Genomic DNA, 17,936 nt, shown 5'->3' with positions numbered 1-17,936 from the left:
CGGCCCTGGCGATAGATAGATAGCAGCAGAGCCATCGGGCCTGGAGAGGAGGAGGACAGACTGTAAGACCACAGACAGAGGAAAACAAACCACCGGGTGTCTGATAACTGCAGATACGGGCCGCCTCAACAAAACTTGACTTATTCAGTATCTAAACACCCCACACTCAGTGGGATAAGGAGGCGTGTGAACCAGGTGAATAGGGAGAGGTGGAGGCGAGCTGGGAGGGAGGGCCTGGCGCCTGCATTGAGTTCTCAAGGGATGTACAGCAGGTGAAAAGCCAAAGAAAAAGCTATTAGCCTCTAATGATTAAAATGTCCTGTGTAATAATTAGAAATGTTCTCCAACAACCAAATACACTGCTCAAAAAAATAAAGGGAACACTTAAACAACACAATGTAACTCCAAGTCAATCACACTTCTGTGAAATCAAACTGTCCACTTAGGAAGCAACACTGATTGACAATAAATTTCACATGCTGTTGTGCAAATGGAATAGACAACAGGTGGAAATTATAGGCAATTAGCAAGACACCCCCAATAAAGGAGTGGTTCTGCAGGTGGGGACCACAGACCACTTCTCAGTTCCTATGCTTCCTGGCTGATGTTTTGGTCACTTTTGAATGCTGGCGGTGCTTTCACTCTAGTGGTAGCATGAGATGGAGTCTACAACCCACACAAGTGACTCAGGTAGTGCAGGTCATCCAGGATGGCACATCAATGCGAGCTATGGCAAGAAGTTTTGCTGTGTCTGTCAGCGTAGTGTCCAGAGCATGGAGGCGCTACCAGGAGACAGGCCAGTACATCAGGAGACGTGGAGGAGGCCGTAGGAGCGCAACAACCCAGCAGCAGGACCGCTACCTCCGCCTTTGTGCAAGGAGGAGCAGGAGGAGCACTGCCAGAGCCCTGCAAAATGACCTCCAGCAGGCCACAAATGTGCATGTGTCTGCTCAAACGGTCAGAAACAGACTGAGAGTGGTATGAGGGCCCGACGTCCACAGGTGGGGGCTGTGCTTACAGCCCAACACCGTGCAGGACGTTTTTCATTTGCCAGAGAACACCAAGATTGGCAAATTCGCCACTGGCGCCCTGTGCTCTTCACAGATGAAAGCAGGTTCACACTGAGCACATGTGGCAGACGTGACAGTCTGGAGACACCGTGGAGAACGTTCTGCTGCCTGCAACATCCTCCAACATGACCGGTTTGACAGTGGGTCAGTCATGGTGTGGGGTGGCATTTCTTTGGGGAGCCGCACAGCCCTCCATGTGCTCGCCAGAGGTAGACTGACTGCCATTAGGTACCGAGATGAGATCCTCAGACCCCTTGTGAGACCATATGCTGGTGCGGTTGGCCCTGGGTTCCTCCTAATGCAAGACAATGCTAGACCTCCTGTGGCTGGAGTGTGTCAGCAGTTCCTGCAAGAGGAAGGCATTGATGCTATGGACTGGCCCGCCCGTTCCCCAGACCTGAATCCAATTGAGCACATCTGGAACATCATGTCTCGCTCCATCCACCAACGCCACGTTGCACCACAGACTGTCCAGGAGTTGGCGGATGCTTTAGTCCAGGTCTGGGAGGAGATCCCTCAGGAGACCATCCGTCACCTCATCAGTAGCATGCTCAGGCGTTTTAGGGAGGTCATACAGTCACGTGGAGGCCACACACACTACTGAGCCTCATTTTGACTTGTTTTAAGGACATTACATCAAAGTTGGATCAGCCTGTAGTGTGGTTTTCCACTTTAATTTTGAGTGTGACTCCAAATCCAGACCTCCATGGGTTGATAAATTTGATTTCCATTGATCGTTTTTGTGTGATTTTGTTGTCAGCACATTCAACTATGTAAAGAAAAAAAGTATTTAATAAGAATATTTCATTCATTCAGATCTAGGATGTGTTATTTTAGTGTTCCCTTCATTTGTTTTGAGCAGTGTACAAAATAGGTCTACATGTTGGTTATTGGTGTTGTGCTACAGTAGATCTTGGTTACAATATAATTTGAATAGAATGGAGAAATACCAGTGTAGATGAAAGTTTAATTTACCGATGTGCTGGTGCTCCATAGAGTGGATGACCTCAGCCGTCTCATCTCTGACTGGGTCACAGGAGTCATAATAATGAATGCACTGCTGAAGAGCTGCCACAATCTGGGATAGAACAGCGCTCATTACAATCATCAAAGGAATGTTGAAAACACTGAAAAAATACAACTGAAGACCTGTAAAGTAAATCATTTGTTTGAGGGTAATACATTTTCCAGCACTCTACCTGCGAATAGAATATAACTAGATATATAGAAAGTTTAATGTCTTCAACATTCATCAACTGTATACTGCAAGACAATAGCTATAAAGGCAATCTAGACTTTAATCTTAATAAAACTGGAAACAAATGTATCATCACGAAGGAGGACAATCATCAGCTCGTCATCAATCGCGTTACCACCACCCTCACTGTCACAGAACCATAAAGATGAGTCATCACTCACTCACCAGAGACTTGTACTTCCTCTCCAGGAGCCTAAAGACCACGGTCCTGCTGTAGTAACCATGCTGGAAGAGACAGGAATGACATCATATTCACTCAGCACTGACAATTGGTTTGACTACTTATACTTTTTTTGTGGTGTTTAGAGAAGGTTAATATTGTGCTCACCATCCACTTCTTAAACCAGGTGGCTTTGATATCCAGTAAGGCAATGAGGTGCATGGGCTTCAAGGCTTTCTCTGACCCTTGTGGCTCTAACCCGTGTTCAGGGTTTATGGACAGGAGGGAGAAAGTACTCTCTATTATCTCCTCCATGTACCTAGTGACAGAAAGAAGATACTAAATCTAATTCTAGATTAAACTATTAATTTGGATCACTTCATAAAATAGAACAAACATCTCACTTCTCTGGGTGCCGAATCCAAAAGGTTGTTACTTCCTTCTGAAAATCATTCATTAATCGCATCTGGCAAAAAAAACAAAAAAAAGTGTAATAATTACATCATTTTCATATAGGTATAACTGCCATGCAAGTATCCCATTAGAGAGGGTGCATACTTGTTTTAGGAGACGGGTAATGTCCTGTCTGTTTACATCAATCCCCGCTGATCCAGTAGGGAGGCTCAATTTATGGTACAGGAAGTCAGACTCCAGACTTTTGGCTATTTATCAGAAGGCAAAATATGTATTATCCACATCAGACTTTGATTTTTTTTTTAAACATTACATTTCAGAAACATATACGGGAAAAACAAATGAATTACCTAAACTGGTGTAGATCTCCCTTGTTACATTCAGTGGCGAACAGGAGAATGTTTTTGCAAAAAAGCGCAGGACCTTATCCTGAGTAGAGAGTAAACAAAATAATACTGAGTAATCTGAGGAGAGAAACAGACAACCTTCGGGAAATAGGACTCATACAAATGTGAATTGTTGCAATTTCACTGTGACAAATGTTCATCAGACTGAAAACAACTAAAGTTGACCACAAGTTCCCTAGGGGGTGAATTCCCATATCAGAGTATCCTTTTCTATTTATGGACCTTGTATTCATCTGAGGTTTCAAATGTCTACTCTAAGTATGCCTACAAGAAATACCGACAATGTGTACCTATATACTATAGGCTTACTTTACTTTGAGTTAATATATTAGAAATCATCAGTTGCCAAACTAAGCTGGCCAGCTCTTTTCCTTGTATAAGCAAAACAAGGATGACAGTATTCATTCTCCTTTGTTGGCTCTTTAATATGATTTTCAAAATGTAACAAGAAAGGCATCTCTCTGAGAACATGTTATCTCCACTCATAGGAGCCAACCTTTCTGTGAGCATTATTCAGTGACTTACACTGAGGTCAGGGTCTGGGTCAGCCAAGGCAGCAGAGAGGTTCCTGCGCAGGCCACTCCAACTCTCACAGCTTAGCACATCCGAGGGCGGGGCACAGCACAGAGCCTGCAGGGCCTCCCAACGCACCTGCACAACACATCACTTTCACTCTCAGGGACCACACAACATTGGCTCCAATCAATTAAATCTCTGCCGCTAGTAATAACCTAGCAAATTATACAGGATAGAAATCATATTGAAATCCTTTTACCTCTTTAGGCCTACTAGGGTCAAGCTTTTCAGCAAGAACTTGCAGCTGTTCTTGTTTGATAAATGCATAACTCTGTATGGAAACATGGAAGCATTTGCAACTGTAGTTAATGTGTAATTACTGTACATTCCCTTTTTTGAGCTTGGTAAACTAAAATTAGACAGCATAAATTACACTGATTACAAACGCAACTCAGAGGCAACACAAACAAATGTAGCCTATAACGTAATGATTTACACATTTAATAGTATTACATATCCAAACCAAAATAAATATGTTAATAAGGTATAATGATACTGTTCTGATAGTGTATAAAAAGCCATTCAGTGGATAGTTGGGTGGATCCTCACTTTGTCCAGGCCTAGATTAAACCCCCTATAAATCAATATGAACTCTGCCAGCACAAACGAAAACAAATCATGCGTTTATATAGCAATGCTGAGTAGCAGACCACAAAGTTGCAGACCAAATTCAATTAGGGCATCAAAAGTGACTTGTAGGCTATTTATTTTACATGCTATTACCTGATTGAAGGATGAATCACTGTCGGAGCAGTTGTCTGTGTAATGGCTGTTTGACTGCTGATGTTGGCTCTCCCTGTGCATCTCCTCCTTTCTCAGTTGGTCCTCTTCAAATTTATTAATCAAGGATTCAACGACTACCATCATCGTGTTCTTCAATGTCTGCATCATTTGCTTGTATCTACACATGAGAAAGTAAATGTGATGGGTGAATGCAATGCCATATCTAGTCTACACTCCTGCTTCAAGATTGTATTCGTTGTGAAGCATACAAGCACATACAGACTTCCCCTGTAAGCAGTGGAATATTCGGTGAAATAAGTGGCGAGTCATGTTAGTCATCTCCGATTCAATGGGAATGCTTAATGGACACTGGAAAGAGACACCATACATACTCTCCAGATTCTCTAGTCTTCCTTGTAACAGCATGGACCAAGGTGTCCTGAACAGACCCAACAGCATATCCCTCTCCTCGGGCACAGCTCTCTGTCTCCTCCTCGATGACTGCTCCCAGAGAGCTTTCCACATACTGCCGCAGGTACTTAACAAATTCATAACTAAAAAAAGAGACCAATAATAAACAAGAATGATATGAAAATGGACACAAATTACTACAGATTTGATGGGAACAATCGAGAAAGCAATTTATTTCTGAATACTTATGGAAGTTCTTGTCTGTCTCCTCCAGATGAAGTAAGATTTCCTCTGCACATTCAATGGATGGTGCACCAGAGATTCTGTCTTTGATGCTTTTTAGAAGTTGCCTCAACAGAGACTGAAGTTCAGCCTCAGCCTCAGCTGAGAACTGAGACATGGTCTTGATGTGGATTCACTCTTCTCTGCAGAAATACTGTAACGTTATCTGCAGAATTCAGATTAGAATGTGCCAACTTTGTTATCTAGCTAGCTACTATAGCGCTTCTTCAATGCGATAACTAGCTAGTTAGACAAGCGATGTAATTGTATTAAAAACCTGTACACGCATTGTATTGCTATGTAGCTAGTTGATGGTGTGTTTGTTGACATTTCTGCAATTAGGGCGCTAACATAGTTTGCTAACGACGGTAGCTAACGTTAGCTTGCTAGCTACGAAGGAAATGAGATAAAGTCCTTTGCATGACCTAACTTCGTTCAACATTTCCCCAAACCATTGCAAATGTATCACATTGTAATAAACGGTGTAAGACTTACTAGCTACATATGGTACAGCGTATTTAGTCATTATAGCTAGCTAACGTTAGCTAGTTGAATAGTTTGTAAACATTTCGAACCTGCTGCAGCTTGGCTCGACCACTGTTTCTATGGAAACAGGTAGCTAGCTCACACTCGTGCATTGTGGGATATTCAAAGCAGATGGTCACAGGCAAAGATGATGCTGAGAAAAGGGTTGCAAACAAACACAAATGGTGGAGGATGTTTAAGGATGTTTGAATTTTTATGAAGTTAATATTGACAATGATGATATGCAAATTACAGCTACTACTTGTAAAAGGGTTTCAGACGTTATGCGTGTTACTGTGCCTTTAAATCCCGTTCCTGTGTTAGGTGTCACATGGTCCCCGTGTTTACAATCCCTTCCGGGAAAGGAGCGTCTGTCAAAAGCCAAACTAGCTCAAGATTGCACCTGTCAGAACTGCTATTTACCTAGATGGCATAATACGAGACAAAATTGTCCTAAGTATCAAGTCAAGTATATAATCAGAAAAACGTTAACTGGCTTATTGACGTACATAAGTAGTACAGATTGGCTAGGATTGGAAACCATTGTCTGTAGTTTTTTTTTTAGTTTAGCTAGCTAAATACCAACCCGTGACTGCTATGGCTGCTGTTGACAGTTTTGAGCTTTTGTACAAAGAAATTGCTCGGTCATGCAATTCATGTGTGGAAACCCTAGCCGTTGTGGGTGCTCTGTATACAGCCAGCAAAGCTGTCATCCTCGTGCGGGACTGCTACAGCTTTGTCAGGGTGCATTTCCTTCCTCGACTGATGCCAAGCACGCGCCTTGGCCGCCGTTTTGGTGAATGGGCTGTCATTTATGGTAAGGTAAATGCAATAGAATAGACAGAGAATAATTCCACAGTTCACATAAAGGGTTTTTATGTTGTGGTTCTCATCATGTCTTCTATGCCCATGTATTGCAGGTGCTTCAGAGGCCATAGGGAAAGCCTATGCAGAGGAGCTTGCCAGGCAGGGCATCTGCATCATCCTGATAAGCCAAGAGGGTGCCAGTGTCAGTGACACAGCCAAGGCCATATCTGAGACTCACCGAGTGGATACAATGGTGCTTGTGGCAGACTTCAGTCAGGGCCATGCAGCTTGCAAGCCTGTCAAAGATGCATTGCAGGACAAAGACATAGGCTTTCTAGTTAACTGTGTGGATGACTCCCTTCGCAACTCGCCAAACTTTACTGGCCTGTCTGAAGACCTGTTATGGGACGTAATCAACAGAAATATTGCTGCCACCACACTGATGACGCGCCTGGTTCTACCTGGCATGGTAGAGAGGAGACGTGGAGCAGTAGTGAACATCTCTTCTGGGGCATGTTATAGACCCTCTCCAAGCAAAGCTGCTCTCTCTGCGTCTACGGTCAGATTCTACACACACACATACACCCTATTAGGTGTGTGTGTGTGTGTGTGTGTGGTCCTAATAACGTTCATGTTTTTAAATGCGTTGTGGCCTACTGTTTTGTTGTACTGAAATGGCTGTGATTCTTCTCTTTTTTTTTCTCAGGCTTACCTTGACAACTTTTCCCGTGCTTTGCACCATGAATATGGTCGTCAGGGAGTCTTTGTGCAAAGTCTGGTACCTTTCCAAGTGGCGCCCCATGGAGCATCAGCAGGCGGGTGGCTAATACCGCAGTCAGACGTGTATGCCCGTCATGCCATCTCCACCCTGGGCATCTCACACAGGACCACAGGCTATTGGCCTCATACACTGCAGGTACACAGATCACTGCTGATTTAAAATGGGTCTTGGTAGAGTTGAGGGATAGACATTTAGTAGCCATAGTCCATTTTAAACTATAGACTAACCATGACTCTCTTGTTGGTGTTCTCTTTTCCAGTTTCGACTTGTGCAGTCAATGCCCGAATGGATTTGGGTCTTGGGGTCACGTATGCTCACAAGCTCATGCTGAAAGTTCTCCAGAAACGGAACTCCAGCCACTGAACTCATGACAACAAAGTTATGCCTTGCTGGTAGTCATACAGTCATCATACAGATGATATTACACTAGTGAGTGAATTAGTTTGTGTAATGGTTGTATCTTGAATTGCATAACAAAATGATATTTATTCATAGTTTATAATAATACTAAAATATCTCCAGGAGTGTAGTGCCCAAATTATGTTGATGACGTCCGTGAAATGCACAGATATGGGAGGTGATGGAGATATTTTTTTGCAGTGATTTGAGGTTTATTTGACCAACTGTGATCACTGAGGTGTTTAACTGGCATTCCTATGTAAAGAGTTGTTTTGGTACAACTGACAGTATACTTGAGAATAGATTTTGAAATGGGTTCTTTTTTGTTTAGTGATGTGCTGTGATTATAATTATTGGTGATATGATTGCAGAAACAACTTGTGTGCTCGTGAATGACTTTTCATGTAGTCGATGCTTGGTGAATATGCATATGTATTATGCATAGCATAATAAAAAAATGTATCTCAATAAAGATGGTCCTTACTAGATAACTATTTGTTGATGTACTTGATCAGGGTTTCATTTTTGAACATAACATATCTACGTTTTTAACAACAAAGATAGTTTTGTAAATCATTTCTATTTAGAAAGATCAACCATCTTGACATATGAAATATTATTTAGAAAAAATGTGATCAGTCATTGTCTGTAATCCTCACAAGGACATGTGAAGCAAAGTCTGATGTTAAAAACAAAACAATTGATGGAAGAATTAGAAAGTAACAACTGACAAAGAAATGGCAAAATGTCTAATTATTAGACACACAAAATACATATTGTGTATGAAAATCAATATTTGATATGTAGTCAATTCAATCTTGTTGCAGGTTGGCACTGTCTCACTTTAGTTTTCTTTTAAAGCTTAATTTCTCGGATATTGGCATACCCTGCCTCTATGTTTGGTATAGCCACACAGTAGATATCATATGAACCTAAACGATCATTTTATGGTTTCACCTTGGGCAACAACACTACCACAGGTCATTGAATGGTGTCATGACTAAGAGGTGGGATATGTAGTCTTTGTTGTGGTTTGGATGGTGCCTCCATAAGAGGGGAAGGTTGAGAGGATTCTCGGCTTCACTCTGACATCACCCACCTGAGAGACTGAGAGCTCCAAACTTTCTGCAAGTCTTGTCCGTTGGTAAGTTGAAAAAGCAAGCAATTGACTTACGATTATTACACAATCAAATACCAGGTTTGTGCAAATCGCATTCATGACATTAGAAAGTGAGATGTAATGGTCTCTTCTTTTATTACGAAAATGCAAAGGTCTCTTAAAATAGTTAAGTGCATTGCCTCTGATTGGTAATACTATACTAGACAGTCATAATGCATAGATAGTGAGGTTAATCAATTGAAATTTACATTAAAGGGATATTTTGTAAGGGTTGATGAGATTTGCTGACCATGACTAAAAAGTAATGACATAGCCTATAATTATAGTATTTATAACATGTGAACATACCTGTTTAACAATACTTAGACTACGTGTACATTTTTGATGAAAAACTATCTGCAGTGAGAGGTTTTTCCTCAGAAAATGTTGATCGGCAAAGATTCAATTTTGAGTATGCGTTCAGTAAATGACCCTGAATTAAATTGTGGCACAGGAAACTGTAATGGAAAGGCAGGAAATAATTGTAACGTCTTGTGCCTCCTGAATAAAGCAATCAATGTTTGGGGGTTTAACAAGGTCAGGTCCTTGGTTCCCACCAGATTGCAAAGGTCTGTTATTGTAATGGCTCCTGATATCTGGGCCTCATGGGCCTTCACTTATCAATGTACTCAATGGTTCAAATTAACCGATAAAGAAGGACCTTGATTGACAAATCATTGATACATTTTAATTAGTACAGTTTACTTCATGCTGTTATGAGATCTATTCATTCTCTAAAACATTGCTTAAAACATTTGACAGTTGTAGTCATAACAGTAATCCACCATGTGATAAATCAATTATATGTTTTTCCACAGCAAACTGTCTAACTGATCGAAATGGGTGAATGGGACTTGCTGGGCCGGCTGCTGGACAAAGTGCAGTCCCACTCCACGGTCATAGGGAAGATCTGGCTAACGGTCCTGTTTGTCTTCAGGATCCTGGTCCTTGGGTCCGGGGCAGAGAAGGTGTGGGGGGACGAGCAGTCAGACTTCGTCTGTAACACAGACCAGCCGGGATGTGAGAACGTCTGTTATGACCACGCCTTCCCCATCTCACACGTCCGTTTCTGGGTACTTCAGATCATCTCCGTTTCCACCCCAACCCTGGTGTATCTGGGCCATGTCCTCCACATCATCCACGTAGAGAAGAAAGTCCGGGAGAAGATGAAGAAGCAAGCACAGGATGAGCAGGCCAATAACTTCCTGAAGAAGGGCTACAAAGTCCCCAAGTACAGCAACGACAATGGAAAGATTAACCTGCGTGGCCGTCTGTTACGCAGTTACGTACTGCACGTACTGGTGAAGATCCTTCTAGAAGTGGGGTTCATCGTGGGACAGTACTACCTGTATGGCTTCACCCTCCAGGCCCGCTTTATCTGTGCTCGCTTCCCCTGCCCTCACAAGGTGGACTGCTTCCTGTCCAGACCCACAGAGAAAACCGTCTTCATCTGGTTTATGCTGGTGGTAGCCTGTGTGTCTCTACTCCTCAACCTCATTGAGCTCTTTTACCTGTTTGTCAAATCGGTCAAAGAGTGTCTGGACAGGCGGCAGGACTACACGGTGACCCCGGTCACCCCTGTCCTGGAGAGGAAGGCCTTTGAGAACAAAGACCAGATGATCCAGAACTGGGTCAATCTGGAGTTGGAGCTGCAGGGGAGGAAGCTGGGCAGTGGGGTGACGAAAAGTGTGGCTTCTGAGGAAAACACTGCTAACATGGGGGAAGTCCACATCTAAGGTGTCAGCTTTTGTACACATTCTTTTTCACAAAACCTGCTTGTAATGTTGACTCAATGATTTGCATGCCAGTCTACAGCCATATATATTTCTCCTAAACATTAAGTAACATATTCATCGTGTTTTTATGTGATAAAGGATTCATGTTTGAGCTTGTACCACGGGGAATATATTGTCTAATATAAATATGTTTCTTTATATTAGATGCATTTCTTAATTTTCTAAATATTTCTTTGGGATTTGTATTATTGGTTGTGACATTGCATGTATATGTAGATGTCATTCACATAACACTGTAATCTTGATTTAATAAATTATTATTTTATAAGGAAATTATTCTGGCTCGTATTGTGTTTGGTTTGAATGTTTCGGACACCATGATGCCTATTTTAGGAACAACTCCGGGCTCTGTGTTATCAATTCATTACAATACAATATAATTTCTTTAGATGTGTTCCTGTTAAGTCTGTTGAGTGCATGCTTCTTATTGTTGTGGGTGTGTATCTTTCTGTCAGTCATCATATATGGCTCTTCCTGTTAGTCCTTTACAGGTTAACTTTTAAAATTGAATTAGATGATTATGACAACGTGACAGGGAACCTGACGCAATCCTTACCACCATCCTCCAAAACTCAAGGTTCAACTCATGTTAGTGATCAGTTGGTCTAAGAGGTATATTCTCCATAGAGTCAGGACCAGGTAGGGTGGCAACTTTTTTCACTTCACATTTTCCTATCCTTTGAGTCATTTTTAAGAAAAACAAGTAGTAGTTTGTTCTGTAATTCTTTTGGATCTAATTCATTTTTATTTAAGTTATGATAGTGGTAGACTGTTCAGTACGTAAGGTGTTTGGGGTGTACTGATTACCATGCAATATCATAAAATCTGAACATATTATTAATAGTAAATAAGGCATACATCAACTTTTCCTCATAATCAATACATACTAGACATGAACTATGATCTAGCCTGTCATGTGCGTTTTTGTTGCTTTTCATTATGTGACTAACAGCTTACATTTTAAGTTTGTTTTTGAATGAGGGTTATCTTTCAATACAGAAGGGTTATTACATACAATGTTGTAATATATATATATATATATATAATGATAGAGGGATATCAGTTTTAGGAACTTGGTCTTGATGCCATTGTGTGCATGCCCCAAAAATCAAATGAATGATTAAGGATAACAAGAGAAGTGGAAAACATTGACAACCTGACTCATTAATAAGATGGGCCTTCTCCTGTCAAATTAATTAACTGGTTATTTTCTTCTCCTCTTCAGAAAGCCATTGAACATCAGCAAACATGGGAGACTGGGGTTTTCTTTCCACGTTACTGGACAAGGTGCAGTCCCACTCAACGGTCATTGGAAAGATATGGATGAGTGTCCTGTTCCTGTTCAGAATCATGGTTCTGGGTGCTGGAGCGGAGAGCGTGTGGGGCGATGAACAATCTGGTTTCATATGCAATACGCAACAACCTGGTTGTGAAAATGTCTGCTACGACTGGATCTTCCCCATATCACACATCCGTTTCTGGGTCATGCAGATCATCTTCATCTCCACTCCAACTCTTCTGTACCTGGGCCATGCCATGCATGTCATCAGCCAGGAGAACAAGCTGAGAGTCATACTGCACAGCCAAGAAGATAATGGCACGTTGAAGAAGCCCAAATACACAGATGAAGCAGGGAAGGTCAGAATTAGGGGAGATTTGTTGGGCAGTTACATGACCCAGCTATTCTTTAAGATCATTCTAGAGATCGCTTTTATTGTTGGCCAGTACTACCTGTATGGGTTTGTCATGGTTCCCATGTTCCCTTGCTCCAAATCTCCCTGTCCCTATACTGTAGAATGCTACATGTCTCGTCCCACAGAGAAGACCATCTTCATCATCTTCATGCTGGTGGTGGCCTGTGTGTCTCTGGCTCTGAATGTGATTGAGGTGTTCTATCTGCTTTACACAAGAGTGAGATGTGGCGGCTCCAAGGGGCGCACTCATCACACTACGTCAGCAGCGAACCCCGCCACCCTCCACTCCTCTGGGTGGTCTGGTCGCGTGGATACTGAGATGGACCCACTGAGACAGAACAAGATGAACCTGGGGTTTGAGAGTGGGCAGAGTTTAGGGGGTAGTCTGGACGGAGCCACACAAGAGAAAAGGTTGCTAGGTGACCACTAAGACACTTGAAAGTTAATTAGCCATGATTGTATCTTGATCTTTTGTATTGTTGAAAATCTGAATGAATACACTACCTGTTTTGCTTTCTTATGTTTATTGATTTAAACACAGTGCACTAGTAGTTAGTGTATTTTATGTATTGATGTTGAATGTTTACTGTTCAATTGTGAATGTTTACTGTTCAATGCAATACACCTTGAATAGAAGTGCAATTCAGTTATTATATCCCAATGGTATGTTCTATGTAACATTTTCTGTTGTAGGAAGCTTTGGGATTTTGTAAATCTATTTCCCCAGACAGATGAATTTGTGGATACTATTTCTATGTCTCCATGTCCAGTATGAAGGAAGTTAGAGGTTTAGTGAGCCCATGCTAACTAGCGTTAGCACAATGACTGGAAGTCTATGGGTATCTGCTAGCATGGAGAAGTTGATAAAGGGCCTCATTGCCAAAATCCCTACCACCTGGGGTCTTGAAATTATTTGTATATTGCCTGATGAATGTTAACAACTAAAATACAATCTAGATATGCAGTGTTTATTTTTTTTGAAGGAATAAATAAAATATATTGTAAAAAAAATAATGTTTTAAATGTTTGTATTAATGGTGGTTGCATGAACCTTAGAGACTGAAAACTCATCAAACAATCACTGAAACATGTTACAATAATACACATGAATAGTTGAGTCTCTTAGGACAGCATTTATGGAAATATTGCTTTTAAATGAACATCACTGAAGAACAAGATTTAATTTGATCACTATTTTCTTGCTGTAGTGTATTTAAGGTTTATCAACCCCTACAAAAAAATCCATTAATTATAATCCACCTAATAATTCACATTTCCTGTTGCTGCAGGATTATTTTCCTGCTGTAGTAAACTGGCTCAAATTAAGATCCTACATCTGTATGTCTCCCAACCCTCAAAATAAAGTGGCTTGTTATCATACCAGAACTTTGCCAAAATACCAATCCAGATAAATGTTCTAGGAGTGCAAGACTGCATATGAAAATATTGCTATAGGCACAACTTGAAAATGAAGAATGGCACATCCTCCAACCCTCACAATAAAGGGGCTTATAGCTATAGTATAATAAAATAAGTATCCTTATTTTTGCCAGAACTCTATTAATGTCAATCATGGCACATATTCTGAGAGAGCATTGTCAACAACACAAATACAATTTCATACGGTATACTCTGAAAACTATCCAAAGAAAACCCCCTCCTCCCCCAAAATATTGATTTAAGATTTCATGAACTTATATTACCCTTTGCCTACCTAGACCTGGACCACCCACATTGTCAATGAGAATCATTAGCAAAGGCTATGGCTTAGATTACAATGCAATTTCATGGTTATTACTGGCTCATTTGGAAATACAAAATGACTCAACATTAAAATGTACCTTATCATTGTTTTGCCATTTATTAACTTGTACAGTCATTCCCAGGAACACATAATTCTAAACAGAAGATGTATCATTTCCAAGCACAACGTGTCAGCTCGCACGACAAGACAATTGTGTAATTCGACAGAACTGAAGTTCAAGGTAAACTAGTAGCAGTACATAGCGTTTGAACATTTGCCACTTACAACTGGTGGATATTGTGTTCTGCCCAGGTGTCTGTATAAAGGTAAGACATATTTTATGAACTATTTTGTTGTTTTCCCTTTACATGAAAACACATAAGAATGCTAATCTAATATCACCAAAAGCAAAATGATTTCTGGATACGCTTGAACCATTGTAAGAGGGATAACCTAGGCTTAAACATATCTTTAATTAACCTAGAAACAAAAGTTTGAGTTTTTATTGAAATAATGATTTTGTGGTATTTGGGACATTTTACACTTACATACTTTGGGCATATCATACAAATAAATCGAAATAATTTGTAAAAAAAAAAAATTATACTCAAAACAGAATGTACAGTCGGGCCCATCATTATTGGCACCCTTGATAAAGATGAGCAAGAAAAGGGAGTATGAAATACTGAGCTATATTGTAATTCTCAAACAAATATAGAAATTATTTTATTCTATGACAATTGCTCAGAGAAAGAGATATACAGTAGTTTAGAGATTTAGATTAGAGATCACATTGGGAGGTATCTTAGACCATTCCTCCATACAGAATCCAGATCCTTGATATCCTTCGTCTGTGCTTTTGGGATCCCCTCTTCAATTCAAACCACAGGTTTTCAACGGGGTTCAAGTCCGGAGGCTGAGATGATTTTGTTGTCAAGGAACCATTTCTTTGTGGATTTTGATGTTTGCTTGGGGTTATTGTCTTGCTGGAAGATGCACTTTTTGTCCCTTTTAGCCTCCTTGCAGAGGCAACCAGGTCTAAAATGTCCTGGTACTGGGTAAAGTTCATGATGCGTATGACCTTATTAACAATGGCCCCAGGACCAGTGGAAGTGAAATAGCCCCATAACATCAAATATGTTGGTGGTGGATCTTTGATGTTATGGGGCTATTTTGCCTCTCACTGGTCCTTGGGCCCTTTACCAAGTACCAGGACATGTTTAGTGCCATCATCCTCGCAAGGTGAGGTATTGAAAGCTATTGAAAACAGGGTTGCCAGTCATTTTGACCAGTATCTTTTATTAGATTTTTTAACATTAGATTTTTTAACTTGTTTAACAAAATCTCTGAGCAATTCTATTAGTATAAAATAATATTACAATATACTGTAGCTTAGCATTTGTATTATTTATTTTATAGAGTGTGCATTTATCAAGGATACCAATAATGTTGGGTCTGACTGTAATGCACTGCACATATAAAAAATAAAAAAAGTTATATATTTTCCTATTGAAAAACTGAATTATAATGTCTGATGCTAAAATATTATACATCAGATTTTGACTGATATACTTAATCTCTTGATAACAGACAGTGGAATCTCTCCATTTAGGCCATGTGTTTTATAGCTTACTTTACTCAAAGAAATAGCCTTACCATCCCATAAAGCGCTGGTGTTCTTCTCTCCGTAACACAGTCTGCTCTCTGTTCATCTTCTCTGGTATTTTTTTTCATTCATTCTCATCATAGATTTCCAATCATTTGTCAGAATGTCGCCAATAGTGTAACTGAACCTTTCGCTTTGTTTTCCCAAACGTATACATTTATGTTTTTTTCCTACGTCTTTCTAGCCAGAGCAAAAAAATGGGAGAGTGGGGATTCCTGTCGTCGCTGCTGGACAAGGTGCAGTCGCACTTCACGGTCATTGGAAAGGTTTGGATGACCGTCCTGTTTATCTTCAGGATCATGGTCCTCGGAGCAGGGGCGGAGAAGGTGTGGGGCGATGAGCAGTCCAATATGATTTGCAATACCAAACAGCCTGGTTGTAAGAACGTGTGCTACGACCATGCCTTCCCCATCTCCCACATCCGCTTCTGGGTCCTTCAGATCATCTTCGTCTCCACCCCAACGTTGGTGTACCTGGGACATGTCATGCACGTCATCCACAAGGAGAACAAACTGAGGCAATGGCTGAGTCAGGCAGGCAATGAGATGGGGAAAATGCCTAAGTATTCTGATGAGAAGGGTCATGTCAAAATCAAAGGTGAATTGCTGGCTAGTTACACAGTCAATATATTCTTCAGGATTCTGCTTGAGATAGCGTTTATAGTGGGTCAGTATTACTTGTATGGGTTTATTCTGGACCCCAAAATTGAATGCAGCAGAGCTCCCTGTCCGTTCACTGTAGAATGCTTCATGTCACGACCAACAGAGAAGACCATCTTCATCATCTTCATGCTGGTGGTGGCTTGTGTATCTCTGCTGCTGAATGTGGTGGAGATATTTTATCTGATATGCTCTAAGTGTGGCTCTGGCTCAAGAAGACGAGCCCAAGAAGTCCCAGCCATCGCAATGCACAGCTATCTGGATGGGGGCAGTACTGCCTGATTGATTGATCACCACTCAGCTACTCAGTGGCAGAGAAAGGATGACACTGAAACTGTTCCGTCCTAAAATAATGCAGTGTCTAAAAAATATTGTTAGGCTTGGCTTGATTCTATAAGTATGGGTTAATATGATGCAGTAGGTGTAACAGGACTGAAACTTTGAGCTTGATTTATTGTCCTCTGGTAAACCAAGCCAACATGTTGTATTTGTTCATGGTGTGCACTAGAAGGAAATCAAATGCAACGCAACCTAATTTTCAGCAGTCTTGTCGCTCCTCAGTGAGATGGTCCTGAATTGGCTTTTTGTGATCATGTGATCATCTTAATATAATGTGATTCATCATACATTGTTTGGGTTATTGAAACCACACTGACCGAAGTGACCAAAACAAAATCCAGAAAATATTTGTGACTTTCAATATTTGTAAATATGTCAGTTTGATTTTTGTATTTATTTTATGTGGTTGTAAATAAAATTCAAAAAATGTGAGCTTTGCCTAGAGTGTATTTTATGTTATAAGGTGAGGAAAACATTTAAATAACTATAAACAGGTGTCTGGTGTGATGTTTTATACCATAATATTTTCTCCTGACAATATACTGTATGTACAGCACATAAAAAAGTAAATTGTGCAGCAAAACTAGACTATGATGTGTATACTGTATCACTGATTTGATTGACTCAGACCAAAATGTAAGCTGTAAATATAGCATAGTCTTCTTCGGTCAAGAGGTGCAACAAAATCTTCATGGTGATAATGGACTGTAGCAAATGTGTGTGCAATGAGGCTGTAGACTACACGCTATATGTATATCTGCAGGAATGTACAGTATATTACAAGTCAATTATGGTTTAATTTTATAAGACGCCAGTATAAGTACCTCATCTGTTAGATTTGAAATACAAGTGAATCATCTACTGTCTGTACTATTCAGTGAAAGTTTGCTTGAGAGTCGGGAGATGATGTGGAAACTGGCCACTAGGGGCAACAGTGAGCGCTGTTACCTTCAAGTAGATTTCGGATTTGCAAGGGCATTGGGGATGGTGGATCGGTGTACACATCTGCTTCTGATTCCAAAGGTTGCAAGTTGAAAGCCAGCGATAGAAAGATGTTTTTGAGATT

General features: G+C 40.7%; 5 protein-coding genes across 11 annotated transcripts in view; 4 read left to right on the top strand and 1 right to left on the bottom strand.

The window, feature by feature from the left end:
• Positions 1 to 5,968, bottom strand: part of tbc1d32 (TBC1 domain family, member 32) — a 42,562-nt gene extending 36,594 nt beyond the window's left edge. For 3 of the 7 annotated variants that reach the window (XR_002473267.2, XR_005051478.1, XM_021600403.2), the window contains exons 1-11: positions 5,265 to 5,918; positions 5,001 to 5,162; positions 4,609 to 4,786; positions 4,085 to 4,156; positions 3,835 to 3,960; positions 3,253 to 3,331; positions 3,047 to 3,150; positions 2,893 to 2,954; positions 2,657 to 2,807; positions 2,494 to 2,553; positions 2,046 to 2,148 (exon numbers count right to left, since the gene is read on the bottom strand). Coding sequence is in view for 1 of the 7 variants with exons in the window: in XM_021600403.2 (XP_021456078.1) it covers positions 2,046 to 2,148; positions 2,494 to 2,553; positions 2,657 to 2,807; positions 2,893 to 2,954; positions 3,047 to 3,150; positions 3,253 to 3,331; positions 3,835 to 3,960; positions 4,085 to 4,156; positions 4,609 to 4,786; positions 5,001 to 5,162; positions 5,265 to 5,419 (1,252 nt within the window). In the remaining 6 variants the exon portion in view is untranslated. Of the gene's footprint in view, positions 1 to 2,045; positions 2,149 to 2,493; positions 2,554 to 2,656; positions 2,808 to 2,892; positions 2,955 to 3,046; positions 3,151 to 3,252; positions 3,332 to 3,834; positions 3,961 to 4,084; positions 4,157 to 4,608; positions 4,787 to 5,000; positions 5,163 to 5,264 lie in introns of all 7 variants that reach the window. The other 4 variants (XR_005051474.1, XR_005051476.1, XR_005051477.1 and 1 more) reach the window with 4 other exon arrangements.
• A 192-nt stretch (positions 5,969 to 6,160) lies between these two features.
• hsdl1 (hydroxysteroid dehydrogenase like 1) lies at positions 6,161 to 8,304 on the top strand. Its single transcript, XM_021600407.2, has 4 exons — positions 6,161 to 6,643; positions 6,747 to 7,192; positions 7,340 to 7,549; positions 7,674 to 8,304. Exons 1-4 carry the CDS (start codon positions 6,424 to 6,426, stop codon positions 7,743 to 7,745), a joined length of 948 nt encoding a protein of 315 aa, XP_021456082.1. The 5' UTR covers positions 6,161 to 6,423; the 3' UTR covers positions 7,746 to 8,304.
• A 584-nt stretch (positions 8,305 to 8,888) lies between these two features.
• On the top strand, positions 8,889 to 11,035 carry gja11 (gap junction protein, alpha 11). The gene is made up of 2 exons (XM_021600399.2): positions 8,889 to 8,957; positions 9,791 to 11,035. The coding sequence occupies exon 2, from the start codon at positions 9,812 to 9,814 to the stop codon at positions 10,706 to 10,708; it is 897 nt and encodes a 298-aa protein (XP_021456074.1). The 5' UTR covers positions 8,889 to 8,957; positions 9,791 to 9,811; the 3' UTR covers positions 10,709 to 11,035.
• A 257-nt stretch (positions 11,036 to 11,292) lies between these two features.
• On the top strand, positions 11,293 to 13,463 carry gja13.2 (gap junction protein alpha 13.2). The gene is made up of 2 exons (XM_021600400.2): positions 11,293 to 11,407; positions 11,994 to 13,463. Exon 2 carries the CDS (start codon positions 12,017 to 12,019, stop codon positions 12,890 to 12,892), a length of 876 nt encoding a protein of 291 aa, XP_021456075.1. The 5' UTR covers positions 11,293 to 11,407; positions 11,994 to 12,016; the 3' UTR covers positions 12,893 to 13,463.
• An 886-nt stretch (positions 13,464 to 14,349) lies between these two features.
• LOC110522204 (gap junction Cx32.2 protein-like) lies at positions 14,350 to 17,302 on the top strand. The gene is made up of 2 exons (XM_021600402.2): positions 14,350 to 14,532; positions 16,057 to 17,302. The coding sequence occupies exon 2, from the start codon at positions 16,070 to 16,072 to the stop codon at positions 16,811 to 16,813; it is 744 nt and encodes a 247-aa protein (XP_021456077.2). The 5' UTR covers positions 14,350 to 14,532; positions 16,057 to 16,069; the 3' UTR covers positions 16,814 to 17,302.
• Positions 17,303 to 17,936: the final 634 nt, after the last annotated feature.

The sequence above is a fragment of the Oncorhynchus mykiss genome, chromosome 4 (genome assembly GCF_013265735.2).
Source record: "Oncorhynchus mykiss isolate Arlee chromosome 4, USDA_OmykA_1.1, whole genome shotgun sequence".
Classification (NCBI taxonomy): Eukaryota; Metazoa; Chordata; class Actinopteri; order Salmoniformes; family Salmonidae; genus Oncorhynchus; species Oncorhynchus mykiss.
This window is presented reverse-complemented; position numbering and strand designations above follow the sequence as displayed.

Excerpts from the sequence above, each read along its gene's own strand:
- hsdl1 (XM_021600407.2), top strand. The coding sequence starts at position 6,424 with ATGGCTGCTGTTGACAGTTTTGAGCTTTTGTACAAAGAAATTGCTCGG. Across the intron at positions 6,644-6,746 it reads TGAATGGGCTGTCATTTATG|GTGCTTCAGAGGCCATAGGG; the intron begins GTAAGGTAAATG and ends CATGTATTGCAG. Across the intron at positions 7,550-7,673 it reads ATTGGCCTCATACACTGCAG|TTTCGACTTGTGCAGTCAAT; the intron begins GTACACAGATCA and ends TCTCTTTTCCAG.
- LOC110522204 (XM_021600402.2), top strand. The coding sequence starts at position 16,070 with ATGGGAGAGTGGGGATTCCTGTCGTCGCTGCTGGACAAGGTGCAGTCG.
- gja13.2 (XM_021600400.2), top strand. The coding sequence starts at position 12,017 with ATGGGAGACTGGGGTTTTCTTTCCACGTTACTGGACAAGGTGCAGTCC.
- gja11 (XM_021600399.2), top strand. The coding sequence starts at position 9,812 with ATGGGTGAATGGGACTTGCTGGGCCGGCTGCTGGACAAAGTGCAGTCC.